The sequence below is a fragment of the Hylobates moloch genome, unplaced genomic scaffold, assembly GCF_009828535.3.
Source record: "Hylobates moloch isolate HMO894 unplaced genomic scaffold, HMol_V3 SCAFFOLD_15, whole genome shotgun sequence".
NCBI lineage: Eukaryota > Metazoa > Chordata > Mammalia > Primates > Hylobatidae > Hylobates > Hylobates moloch.
The window spans coordinates 4,360,347-4,374,747 of record NW_026652290.1 but is presented as its reverse complement, the minus strand read 5'-3'; the positions used below and the strand labels follow the sequence as shown (position 1 = coordinate 4,374,747).

The following is a 14,401-nucleotide window of genomic DNA, read 5'->3' as shown; positions in this document are numbered from 1 at the left end:
AAGAGTTCCAAACCAGCCTGGCCAACATGGTGAAACCCCATCTCTACTAAAAATACAAAAATTAGCCAGGCATGGTGGTGCTCGCCTGTAATCCCAGCTACTTGGGAGGCTGAGGCAGGAGAATCGCTTGAACCTGGGAGATAGAGGTTGCAGTGAGACGAGATCATGTCACTGCATTCTAGCCCAGGCAATAGAGTGAGACTCTGCCTCAAGAAAAAAAAAAAAGTAGTTTCTGGCCAGGCATAGTGGCTCACACCTATGATCCCAACACTTTGGGAGGCCAAAGTGAGAGGATGGCTTGAGGCCAGGAGTTTGAGACCAGCCTGGGCAACACAGCAAGACTCTGTCTCTAAAAGAAAAAGTTTCTAAGGATAACGTATCAAAGGGGAGAGATCCCCCAACAAATGCAATGTGGTTCTAACCTCTGTAGGGTGTCATGGATGTAATATTTTAGAAATGTCAGCAGGTCATGGTATACATTACACACCTGAGACTTCACCATCTCCCTCCCACATATGTACCCTTGGAGAGCTACTTAATCTCCTAGGTCTCATTTGTAAAATGAGGCCCAAGGAGCTGTAAAAACTCAACGAGATGATCCATAAAAATGCTCCATACGTGACTGCCAACCATGGCCAGACCACATTTATTGCAAGACTCCAGTGCCAGGCGCAGGGCCCTCTGTAGCTTGAGCTCTTCCACGAGTTGGCACTCAAATTGGGACTATCCACTAAGGGTGGATGGGGCACGCAAGCCAATTTAAAATAGTCATGGGCTGCATAATGACGTTTTGGTCAACTGACTGCATACAGGACAATGGTCCCCTAAGATTATATATAATGGAGCTGAAAAATTCCCATCACCTAGTGACGCTGTACCCATCACAATGTAGCGGAATGCATTCCCCATGTGTTTGTGGTGATGCTCGTGTAAACAAACCTACTGTGCGGCCAGTCACAGCAAGGTCTAGCACACACAACTGATGATGCTAATTAAAGACTATGTTACCAGTTTATGTCTTTACCGTATTTCCTGTTGTTGGATCTCCAATGGGACAACGTGTGGAGGTGGACAACAGTGATATTGAAGATCCCAGCCCTGTGTAGGCCTAGGCTAACGTGTGCGTTTGTATCTTAGTTAACAAAAAAGTTTAAAAGGTACAAAAAAAAGCTCATAGAATAAGAATATAAAAAATACTTCTGTAAAGCTGCACAATGTGTGTTTTAAGCTAAGTGTTACTGAAGAAAGAAAAGTATCTTTTAATCTTTTAATAAATGTAGTGTGGCCTAAGTGTACAGTGTTCATCAAGTCTACAGTAGTCTCCAGTGGTGCGCAGTAGTCTCCAGTGGTGCGCAGTAGTCTGCAGTGGTGTGCAGTAGTCTGCAGTGGTGTACAGTAATCTACAGTAATCTGCAGTGGTGTACAGTAGTCTGCAGTACTCTGCAGTGGTGTACAGTAGTCTCCAGTGTTGTGCAGTAGTCTGCAGTGTTGTGCAGTAGTCTGCAGTGGTGTACGGTAATCTACAGTAATCTGCAGTGGTGTACAGTAGTCCGCAGTGGTGTGCAGTAGTCTGCAGTGGTGTATAGTAGTGTACAGTAGTCTCCAGTGTTGTGCAGTAGTCTGCAGTGTTGTGCAGTAGTCTGCAGTGGTGTACGGTAATCTACAGTAATCTGCAGTGGTGTACAGTAGTCCGCAGTGGTGTGCAGTAGTCTGCAGTGGTGTTTAGTAGTGTACAGTAGTCTCCAGTAGTGCGCAGTAGTCTGCAGTGGTGTACAGTAATCTACAGTAATCTGCAGTGGTGTACAGTAGTCTACAGTAGTCTGCAGTGGTGTATAGTAGTGTACAGTAGTCTCCAGTAGTGCGCAGTAGTCTGCAGTGGTGTGCAGTGATCTCCAGTGGTGTGCAATACTCTGCAGTGGTGTACAGTGCTGAACTCTACTTTGCAGTGGTGTACAGTAGTCTTCAGTGGTGTACAGTAGTGTACAGTACTCTGCAGTAGTCTCCAGTAGTGTACAGTAGTCTGCAGTGCTGTGCGTAGTCTGCAGTAGTGTCCCAAGCCTTCACATTCACTCACCACTAACTCACTGACTCACCCACAGCCACTTCCAGTCCTGCAAGCTCCACTCATGGTAAGTGCCCTATACAGGTGCACCATTTTTAATATTTTATACCATATTTTAATGTCCCCTTTTCATGTTTAGATATATAAATACTTACCATAGTCCTACAACTGCCTACAGTATTCAGTACAGTAATACACTGTGCAGGTTTGTAGCCTAGGAGCAACAGGCTGTACCATATAGCCTAGGTGAGTAGGAGACTATGCCATCTAGGTTTATGTAACTATACTTTATAATGTTAATACAATGCTGAAATTGTCTGATGACACATTTCATAGAATGTATCACCATTGTTAAGCGATGCATGACTGTATTAATTCTGTTCCTGGAGCTTTTTTTTTTTGTTTAAAGAAATGGGGTCTCATTATGTTGCCCAGGCAGGCTTCGAACTCGTGGCTTCAAGCCATCCTTCCACCTCAGCCTCCCAAGTAGCTGGGATTACAGGTGGGGGCTCTCAGATCACTTTCTGCATACCTTTACTATAATGCTAATTAAACTCTATTAAATTTGATATTACTAGCCTGTCCCACTAGACTATTCCTTACTTAAGAATAATCTTCTTCTTCTTTTCTTTTTTTTTTTTTTTGAGACAGAGTTTCCCTCGGTCGCCCAGGCTGGAGTGCAATGGCCCCATCTCAGCTCACTGCAATCTCCACCTCCCAGGTTCAAACGATTCTCCTGCCTCCACCTCCTGAGTAGCTGGGATTAGAGACATGCGCCACCATGCCCGGCTAATTTTGTATTTTTAGTAGAGATGGGGTTTCACCTTGTTGGTCAGGCTGGTCTCGAACTCCTGACCTCAGATGATCTGCCCGCCTTGGCCTCCCAAAGTACTGGGATTACGGGCATGAGCCACCACGCCCGACCTAATCTTATTTTTCAAATCCCTTCATTTTCCTTCTTCCTGCTTCTCCTTATCCCCCCAAGTACTTTATAAAATGTAAGGGCCTAGAAATATTAGTCATATATTAGTAAAAAATTGGAATCACAAATTCAAGTACTCCAAGGAACCAGTCAGTTAACGTAAACAGGCCCAGTGTAAGAACAGCAGCACAAGCTTGATGATGCTCAATGGCTACTGATCAAAAGCCTCAGTGCTGGGAACCGTCAGGGGTCGGGGGGCAACGTGACACGGTATGGAGAGAATGCACAGGCCCTTATGAAGGCAAGTGGCTCTGACTGACTGCTGCCATGTGAATCCAGTGTCAGACTTTTCAGGTTTCCAAAGGAAGCCAGAAATCTGGAATTTAATATAAAACATTTGCATTAAAAAAATGCCAATTCACAGAAAAAATGTGGGCCAAAAAGGCACATTTGTGGGACTAGGTGCAGCCAATGGACCACTGATTTTTGACCTCTGGTTTAGTGACACTGATGTGTTAGCTGGAGGCTAAAACTGTCTTGAGGATCCATAAAGGACTCCTGATGTGGCAGCCTCAGAGAGGTACAAGTGAACCACCAAGGAGTCTACGAGGAGGCTGGAGGGCCCAGCTGGTGGGCCAGGGGAGGTCCTGTAGGGCAGTCATAATTGAATTAATGCAGCAAGCAGGACATTCTCCTGTTGAATGCTTATGACAAAAACCAAAAAGGTGCCCAAATGGCCAGGCTGCCCTACACAAGATGGTGATTGCCCAACTCCACTGGCTCCCCGCGTGCAGACCTTCTGGGCTTACTGTTTCCTCCCTGCACCATCACTGCCCAACACTATGTATATACTTTAATTCATGTGTTGTTTGCCACCCTCACTAGATCTAGACCCCACCATGGCAGGGTTTTGACTGTTTTGCTCCCTGCAGTTTCCCCAGCTACTAGAGCACAGCCTAGTACATGGCAGGTCCCAATAAATTCACTGTGTATGGTGATCTCTGGGCCCTGACATTGCCCAGCAACCCTCCAGGGGCCCCAGTCAAGTCAGTTCTCTGTTCCTGTCCTCCACATGGGCTAATGCATGCTCCCCCTCTACTCATGCTGCTGCTCCTAGCCAGCCCTCCTCCACTCTGGGCTAGTATCCACACTCCCAGAGAGAAAAGAACCCCAGAAGGTGGCCACCTGTGCTGCGCTCCTTCCTGCTCCTTGCTTCACGAGATGGATGAAGTGCCCTTGTCCTGCTCGACGCAGGGATCTCTTCCCTCTTCATTCATTCTCATCTCCACTTTTTCCTTTCTAACAGCTCTGAAACATGCTCATGACTTTGACACCTTAAAATCTCTCTACTCTGGACCGTGCCCCTCTGGCTGAGAACTGGTCTTCCATATCTGGGACCTTTTATTGTCCTCACTGGACACATGGAGCTCTGTGCCTCCTGCTGTGCTCATGGGCATGTCAGTGAACTGACAACAGTCATCTGCCAACTTGCCTAAGTTCTGAACCATGTCTATCCTATCTTCTTTCCTCCTGCATCCAAACGGTTACGAAATCTTGGAATCATGCACTGTCGTTGCTTTCAAATCCATCGTCTCCACCCCAGGCCACCACCGCCACCACCAAAACATTCGCTTGATGTTCTACTGAGTGTGCTTAATATATTTTTTTCTTGAATAGAAAACCACCAGAGGATCCTGCTTTGCTCTCATTGGATAATCTTTAGATACAATATTGCAGGGTGACAGGGAACTTAAATTATTTTAATGCTATTTGTTATAAAAAACAATACTCGGGGTACTCATGAATATATAATGAGAATAAGCTATTTTTTTTTTTTTTTTTTACTTGTAAAGAAACATGAAATACCTTTCCTACCTGGACCAAGCAACGGTGATCGATTCAGCTGAGTACTGGCCTGGTGCGGTGGCGGCGTCTCGACCCTGTGTGTGGTGTTGCTCGTGGTAGTGGTGGTGGTGGTGGTATTGGTCGTGGTACTGCTCTGGATGACCGGGTTGTTTCTATCCCACATGTTTACAGTTTTATTGTTATAGTTGCTTGGGTCCCCCCAAGCTGAGGTACCATCATCAATTTCCATTTTGCGGCGAATGGACGGTGGAGAGGGTTCTTCCCAGCCAGTTGCCTCACTGCTGTCCTTCTGTTTGACTGGTACCGGCCCCCCGATCCACCCTGTTCCTGTCTGTTTCACAGAAGCAGCTCCTCCCCAGTTACTCACATTGTTGTCTTGGGGTTTGCTAGCCCAGTTCTGTTGGGGGCCAGGTTTTAAAGTCTCCCCCCAGTTTGTACCTGGATTGGCCTTTGTATTTGTGCTGTTGCCCCAGCCGCTGCTCCCAGATCTCGTGGTGTCATTCCAACCAGACCCTGACCTATTACTGTCAGCATCCCATCCAGATCCATTTTTTTTCCCATCCCCCAAGTGTCCAAGGACAGATGATGAATCTGCCCAATCTCCTCCTCCTGCACTCCAGGTTGGATTTGATCTTTGTCCATCTCCCCAGTGTTGGGATTTGGGCTTTGGAGGCTCACCCCAGGTGGGTGACTTGTCCTCCTGATTTGCGGCCCCACTCCAAGCATGGCCACTCTTGGCAGCAGCAGCAGTACTAACAGCAGTAGAGCTTATCGAGTCCCCCCAAACCCCCGGGCCACTTGGCGCTTTGTTGTTGCTGTCTCCCCAACCTGTGTTTGCTGGCACAGCGGCAGGTGGCGCGTTGACCCACCCAGATACTGAAGAGGTATTTGTACTGTTCATGATGGACCCATCGTTCTTCCCCCCTGAGTTTGAAGGCTGAGTAGCTGCACAACCCCAGGCCTCTGTCCCATTGTCATTTTTCCTTTCAGACCTAGGGGATTCTTCAAATTCCCAGGCAGTGTTCTGCTTTACAGGAGTCTGTCCCCAACCAGTATTAGACAGAACTCTTGGGTCAAGATCATTCCTTGGCAACTGGATGTGCCCTTGGTCTATAATCCCTTTATCTCGCCTTCGGCCTTCTCCCGTTCCTTCCCTCCCAGTGCTTCCTTCATTGTGGTTGCCAGAACCATCACTACTTCCTTCACTTGCTGTAGTTCCAGAAGATGCCGCTTTGGCCCAGGAGTTCATGTGTTCACCACCAGGCTGCACGGTAGGGTTCTGGATGGTGACACCAGGACTCTCCCACCCTGCTGATCCTTTCCCATTGATGTCACTGTTGGAATGCTGGTTTGGGGGCTTTCCCCATTCCCCATTCACACTGTTAGAGGTGCTTCGGCTGGGGTGGCCCCAAGCTCCCGAATGGATATTACCAACGCCATTGTTGCCACTGCCCCTTCCCCAGGCGAGTATTCCAGGACCAGCGGGAGGTCCTGAATCCCAAGCATTTCCTCCATTTCCTTCCTTTTGCACAGCACTGCTGGATCCGTTTTGTTTAGCACTTAATGCTGAGTTCACAGTGTCTCCATTCCCCTGACTGAACCCAGAATTGCTATTTCCTGTGGCAGGGTTACCTGGGGACAGTCCCCACACAGAATTGCTTATTCCTTCAGCACTGCCCCCACTGACTTGAGAAACTGATGATCCATTAGCACCAGGAAGGCCTTGCAGGTGGGGCGGGATGATGGCTCCCATACCAACAGCCATGCCCCAGTTTGGCAGTCCATTTGTCTGCATTGCATTGATAGGGTTGGGTGAAGAGTTCATGGGGTTAGTGTTATTTGGTCCATCAGTGTTAAGGTTCTGAGGTTGTGCGCTGAAAGACACATTCTGAGAAGTGGACGTTTGTGGTTCTGTGCTCTCTTGCGGCAGCAAGTTTCCCCAAGCACCTAAAGTGCCTGTTGGGTTCCCGTTCTGGTTGCCCATATTTTGACCTATGGCACTGACTGGACTGCAAATACTGGAAGGGTTGCCTGTCGCCACGGTGCCTTCATGTCCAAGTACAGGCCAGGCAGCTGGGTTGGCATTAGGATTAAGGTTAAGATTAATGCCACCATTGGAGTTGGAAGCACCCCAGCAATTCTGACTTCTCCCATCTCCAATCATAGTATCCATTTTTCCATCCCCACCACTGATAGAGCAGTGAGCCAGGCCAGAGCTGGAGCCTGTGGCTACACCCCACACTCTGGCCGCACTTCCATTACTGTTCGCTCCCCCTGCTCCAAGGGCACTCTGATTAGAAGGGCTTTGGACGAGTGCGCCATTGGTGCCATTATTGCCATTTGTCTTCTTGGTATGTCCAGTGAAGTTGCCTTGGGCACTCCCTGTAGCCATGCTACTGTTCTCTGAGCCACAGTTGGAGGCAGAGTCAGTGTCTGTAGTACATTCTGAGGCAGATTCAGTCTCTGTTCCTGTGATGGAAGGCCACGCCTCCTTGTCAGTCCTATCTATTATCACTTTATCCCAGCTGCAGTTGGCTTCGCTTCTGTAAGTAGGCTGCTGTCCCCAGTGGGAATTTTCATAATGATCTGCCAATCCACTATGACTGAGATCTGAAAAAGATGAAACAAAATTCAAAATTAGATTTTCTACTCATTTGTCAATGAATCAACTGTTAACTAGTCTTTGGGGAAGCTCTTTATTTCAAGTCTTCAAATCTGAATGACGAACACTAAAAAATGACTTAAAGAAAAAAGCTATTTGTCTTCTTAATAGATCCCATTTTAAAAAGCGTTAATGTTTTTAAAATTATATCAATTCTTACTACTACACTGTCCTATTATTCCCCCTGGAGAATACTCACAATGCACGTTAGCACATCAGCATCTCTGAAAGCATCTGTAGTAAAGGCAGCTTTGAAAGATAAGTGACTTTGCAACTCCTATAAATAGAGACTGAGAAATGCTGGCAATGACAGTAAGTAAAACTTGTAGTTCTCTTTAAGACCTCTAATTAGATTACAGTATTATAGAGGCGAAACATGGCTTTTAGTAGAAAAAAATTGTAAACTGCATTGCAGAATCATAACAGAACCAATATTTGGGGTGGGGGAAGTGGTGATGGAAGGAAAGAGAGAAAAGACATATGAGACAATGCTATCTTATTTTATCAAAAATACTAAGGATTAGAAACGTTTAATGAGCTGTATACTACTTTATCTGACCTTATCTGCAATTTGGTTTATCACTGTCTCCTGCACATTCATAATAAAAAAAAAATCTGTAGCTCAAGGACATCACCAAAAAAAGAAAAAAGAAGAAAAAGAAGGAAAAAGAATCTCAGCCCCACAAGTGCTATCTTTTTGGATCTCTAAAGATTCCTTGAATCCTTGTTTTCTATTTCTTTAGATCCTTTTCTTTGGAGATCCCTAGAATAACTTTATATGCCATCTTCTTATAGTATTTAACTCTTCGGGTCCTTTTAAAGAATCCCCTGTTTAGATCTGCATTTTATTTCCTATGACTTTAATAATTATTTGAGTATTTCCAACATCGCAGTCAAACTTATATCCAATCAACTTTTTGGCAGACTTTATTCCAAGTATGTATCACTCAAAAATAAAGTAAAAGAAATGTTAAAAAAAATCATTTAACCTAAATATACAACAAACTCACATATGTGATTTAGAAATCCTTGGTCAGTTTCTCTAAATACTACAATATACAAATAAACTGCAATAAAATATTTTCTTCTCTTTTAGAACCTTTAATTATGTTCTCTTCAAATTTATTTTAACAAGAAAAATCTTATGGACAGTTAAAACATGAATTTCCCAAATAAATTCTCTTTTAAAGTTTGATGGAGCTAAAGGAAAAAAAGGAAGTGTGTAAAAAATTATCATTAGAAAGACCATACTAAAGTTAATATCAACCTAAAAGAGATTTTTATTGCCTGATTTAAGAGCAATGTAATGATTTTAGAATTATGCTCTAGGTGATTTCAAAGTAGGTACATAATTCCAGGTGAAAACTACAAAGGAAAAATGAAGACAGGCAACAGAAAACTTTAAATGTTGAAACTGCTATAAAATGACTAGGTTCTTTTCACTGCCAAATATTAGGGGTTGGCTCTATAACCCTGGTTTATGACAATTTGGTTTCGCACATACTCTAAAAACTATCTAATATAATAACTAACTAAAGAGATAAATGAGCCATTCCTCATTTAACACAGAAAATAAGACCAAGTTAACACACAGAGATTATGGCTTGTTGCCAGCAAATATTACCACATTTCATTTTACCATCAGTTTGGGTTCCCTCAGAGACAGGTTGTGCCATAAGGCAGGCTGCCTCTTGACTAGGACAGCACTCACTGCAACCAACACCCAGAAAGCAGGGGGTTAACAACCTGGCTGACCAATGCATTCTTTTCCATATGTGAGGTGCCATTCGAATACACAGTATTATTGGTTCCATTCCACAACAGGCACACTGTAAAATGGTCTGCCCTTTGTTAATGGTCTACTTTGAGGACTTGAGGATTGCTCAGCCCCCAATTTGACAGGTTTATACTCAGTTATACGACACGTTTGAAAGAAGGATAGCATTATAAGCTAGTGGCTAATAAATGCTGTTGGACAACTGTCTAGCCACATGAAATGAAAGTAGATCCCTTATATCGTATACATTCTAGATAAAGTAAAGAGCGAATTAGGAAAAGCAAAACTTCTTAAAGCTTATTAAGGAAACAAAGGAGACCATCTCTATGACCTTGGACATTGTATCTTCTTATAGAAGACATGAAATACATAAGACATAAACAGGTGATAAATTTGACTCTGCTAATATTAAAAACATCTATATAACAAAAGATATCATATAATGAAAGCTAAAAAAAACAAGCCACAGGCAGGGAGAAGATATAACAGATACTGTACGGTTATCAGATTAAATAATTCCCAGCCAGGCACAGTGGCTCTCGCCTGTAATCCCAGCACTTTGGGAGGCTGAGGCAGGTGGATCACCTGAGGTCAAGAGTTCGAGACCAGCCTGGCCAACATGGTGAAACCTTGTCTCTACTTATACAAAAATTAGCCGGGTGTGGTGGTGCATGCCTGTAGTTCCAGCTACTTGGGAGGTTGAGGCAGGAGAATCACTTGAACCTGGGAGGTGGAGGTTGCAGTAAGCCGAGATTGTGCCACTGCACTCCAGCCTGGGCAACACAGTGAGACTCCATCTCCAAAAAAAAAAAAAAAAAATCCTAAAAATCAGTAAGAAAAAGGCCAACAACCCAACCAGAAATGTGAAAAGGATAGGAACAGGTAATTTAGAAAAGAGAAAACTCACAAGCCATTAACATATGGAACAATAATCAACCTCATTAATAATCAAGAAATGCACTTTAATGTCACACTCTAGATGAAAGTGACACAACACTACAATTTTTGAATTGTGGTTCCCTCTGGGGGTGGGATGGGGACCAGAATGGGGTTGGAGGGTGATACCTATAACATTTTAAAAATAGAGAGCCCTGAAGCAAATATGGCATGATATTATGTTAAATCTCTATTGTGAATACAGTTATATTATTTTCTGTATACTTTATTGAAAAAATATTTTCAAAATTTTTAATTTTTATGTTTAAATGTGATATGAGTCAGGCGGCAGAGCAGTCTGATTAAAAACCCATCTGATCCCTGAATTAAGTGTCTAATTTCTGAAGGTGAGTTCCTTGAGGGCATGGCAAATATCTTTTTAGTTTTCCATTCAAAATGCTTGCCACATATAGGCAAACAATATATGTTTCCTGGGCAAACAAAACCATAAATGCATAGCGCTACAATCTGAGTTCTAGCTGAAGTCACACCAATCAGCTGCACTTGTACAGCCCAGACTGCTTTGAACAAGCACATCCATCTTCTGAGGGAACCAATTCCACTACAATGACGCCGCCTACTCAGACCTTCCCGGGCTTTGAGGTGTAGAGCTCAACTACGCCACAGCAAAACAACCACCAATGGGGCAATACTGGCAGGAAGCAAAGTCACTTCTAGAAAGGCCAATATCCATCTCCAATAGCTGAAGTGCCATAAGGATGGCCATACAGGATGCCATAAGGATGAAGTCATGCCTGTTGAGTTTACATACTGGGTATTTCTAGAATCTTTTCCATTAAAACAAGAAATAAAACTTCCCTCTGACTGCCCCTGTTCCAAGCACCCTATGTCTTGACTGGATTACTGTAAATAACTTTCCAACAGGTCTCTTCCCATGCCCCCTGCCGCTCCACCCCCAGTAACGTGCTCAACACTGCATACAGTGCTCTTTTCCAAATGAATGCCCAGTGGGTCACCAATGGTTGGGTCTCTTTTGAGGCCATTCATATCATTCTTTCTCTTGCTCTGTGCTCCAGACAGTTCCTCAAGGTGCCATCTGTGTCCTGCCCTCCCAAAGACAGGGCTGTTAAAGGTGCCATCCCCTGCCTGGGCTCAATGTTTATTCTTTTTTCCTATCTCAAATCCAAGGACATTTAATTTGGGACGTTTTTGTTCCCTAGTTAGGACTCCCTCATACATTCATTGTAACAGTCTTCCTTTCAAGTCACTTAGACCAACCAGGGTGGCAAACAATTTCTGTAAAGGGCCTAATAGCCAAAATGCTTTAGGCTTTGTGGGCCATATAGTCTCTGTCACAACTACTCAATTCTGCTGCCATGGCACAAAAGCAGAATGAGTGTGGCTGTGTGCCAACAAAACTTTATTTCCAAAAATAGGTGATGGGCCAGATGTGGCTCATGGGCCCAGAGCTTGCCAACTCAATTGAAACAATAACTATTATTGAGTGCCTCCTATATGCAGCTACTGTGCTGGGGACACAGCCATAAACAAGATGGATGATTTCTTTCTCTCATGGAGCACACATTCGAGTGTGAGTCATCGTGTGACTGGCTGGTTCTCCCTCTAGGCTGTAAACACCATGAAGGCAACAGGTGCCTATTTTGGCCCTATTTTTACTGCCAGTGTTCAGCAGAGTATCTGATAGAGAAGAAGCAGTAAGTAAACATCCACTGAATGAATGAATGAATGAGTAATTCTTATCAATACTTGAAAGCAGTTTGCTAGTAATATAAATGATGCTTAAATTTTCAGTCTTGAAGGTAAAGTTAAGTTTAGGTTGCCATGTTGACTAGCAACCAACTTAACTGAAGTTATTTGCAAAAATACTGGGTTATCTATTCAGAAAAGTTAGTATAAGAGGAACCGACAGCTCAAAATGTTTTTTAGTTAAAAAAAATTACAACTGAGACTATGAATCTATGTGGAAAACATAGATAGGGTTTGATAATAAGTTATACTACCTCACTCCTAGGTATATACCCAAAAGAAAGGAGATCAGTATATTGAAGAGAGAGCTTCGATGTTTGCTGCAGCACTACTCACACCAACCAAGATTTGGAAGCAACCTACGTGTCCATAAACAGATAAATAAAGAAAATACGGCACATATACACAATGGAATACTGCTCAGCCATAAAAAAAATAAGATCCTGTCATTTGCAACAACATGGATGGAACTGGAGGTCACTATTTTAATTAAAATAAGCCAGGCACACGAAGACAAGCTTTGCATGTTCTCACTTATTTGTGGGAGTTAAAAATGAACATAATTGAACTCACGAAGATCGAGGCTAGGAAGGGTAGTGGAAGAGTGAGGGGTGGGGAGAAGTGGAGATGGGTTAATGGGTACAAAAAATAATTAGAAAGAATAAATAAGACCTAGCAATTACTAGCGTAACAGGCTTACTATAGCTAAAAATAATTTCACTGTCCATTTAAAAATACATAAAAGAGTATAATAGGATTATTTGTAACACAATGGATAAATACTTGAGATGACCGATACCCCATTTATCCTGTGATTATTACACATTGCATGCCTGTATCAAAATATCTCATGTAACCCATAAATACATATACCTTCTATGTACGCACAAAAATAAAAAAAATTATAAAAAATATAAGTTTTACTATAGAAGTCAATTTGGAACAATGCTATTTTACTTAAGAAGGAACCAATCAACCAACCAACCATCTCTTTTCTCCCACCTCTATAGCCTCCTTGTGCTTCTTGGGATAGGATGCAGCCTCGGGGCCACGCTGTGGCCTGGTACATCTTCTGTCACAGGAGAGGAGCAGGGAGTGTGCCCAGCCTAGCCCAGCCCACTGAAGTTTCAGGCTGCAGCTGCTGACATTCCATGTTTGGCTACCATTATGAGACATACTGCTATTCTTTTTTCCTTTTTTTCCATACTTTAGCTGCTCTCTTGTTCCTTCTTGGTTCTTCCACCTCATCAAATCATCTGGCTCTTCACAAATTAATTTTACTGAAAATTCAATGCAGGTTCATGGAGAAAGAGAAAAGTACCTACTACTTATAAGCTCTTTTTTGAAGGGTAGGCTTAGGGATCTCTCTGAAAATTATAAATACAAAACCCCCAAACCGGGGACTATATTGCATACTGAGCTAATTAAAGTATGCTTTTAGTTCTATCAAATCTCTGAATGTCTCCTCTTCCTCATCATCGCCACCACCACCATCACCATTGTTACCACCATCACCAACACCACCACCAGCATCAACACCACCACCATGATCACCACTACCATCATTACCTCCACCATCATCACCAACTCCATCATCACCATCACCAATAGCACCACCATCATCACCACCATCACCACACATTCTTTTAATCAGAATACCAGGATTTATTCCAAAAATGAAAATGTAGTCTAAAAGGTTAAGCTTTGTTAAAAAAAAAAAAATCTGTGGAATGACTGAATTTTAAGAGCAGCCATTTTGTAATGAATGAAAACTCTGAAATGAACCAAGACATCACATACTTTATACCATTTCGGAGTTTGAAGTATTTCCATACACATCGGCTTAACTGAACCTTACAAACAATGTCAGTTTTACAGATGAAGAAACAGGCTCAGAGAGGCCAAGTCGCCAGGGTTTGTAACTAATAAGCAGTAAGGAATGAACTGAAATCTGGGTTTTCAGAATACAATCTAGTGCTCTTCCCACCACAATATTCTATTATCAAATAACTTTTCCCCTAAAAAAAAGCCTTAAAAAGAAAAAAGAATTGAAGCTCATGTACAATGTTAAATTCTCTTTTCTTCTGCTGTTAAGTGGTTTACACAGTCTATAAATAGGTGTCTATAAAAATCTAAGCAACATAACTGTCTTAAGTGATTAAATTAAAAAGGATTACATAACAGCATGGTTGAAAGAGAAAAGCTTTCCTTTGTCTTTAAATTCCAAAATGTTAGCGTATAAAGATAAAATTTTCCTGGAAAAGTATTTAATGAAGAGCTTCCAAAAGCCATGGTAAGCAAAATTTTAATTAGGTATCAGATTTAATCTGATAGGAAAGTGTGGACAAGATTTACTTAGAGGTGTGCAGAATGCTGTACTGGTACTAACACTGACAAATAGTAAATGCGTTCATTCTTTATCATCACAGTCCTTTTAATTGAAATAAT

The 14,401-nt window shown here is 42.7% G+C and overlaps 1 protein-coding gene and 1 long non-coding RNA gene across 14 annotated transcripts in view; one reads left to right on the top strand and one right to left on the bottom strand.

The window, feature by feature from the left end:
- The window catches only part of TNRC6C (trinucleotide repeat containing adaptor 6C), a 145,037-nt gene that overhangs the window by 50,048 nt on the left and 80,588 nt on the right, over positions 1 to 14,401 (bottom strand). For 8 of the 13 annotated variants that reach the window (XM_032178200.2, XM_058428987.1, XM_058428985.1 and 5 more), the window contains one exon: positions 4,851 to 7,460. In XM_032178200.2, coding sequence (XP_032034091.1) covers positions 4,851 to 7,460 — 2,610 coding nt within the window. The remainder of the gene's footprint in view (positions 1 to 4,850; positions 7,461 to 14,401) is intronic. The other 5 variants (XM_032178201.2, XM_058428984.1, XM_032178204.2 and 2 more) reach the window with 1 other exon arrangement.
- On the top strand, positions 298 to 12,749 carry LOC131381383 (uncharacterized). Its single transcript, XR_009210095.1, has 3 exons — positions 298 to 1,120; positions 2,100 to 2,129; positions 12,219 to 12,749. It is a non-coding gene; the product is annotated as an uncharacterized LOC131381383 (long non-coding RNA).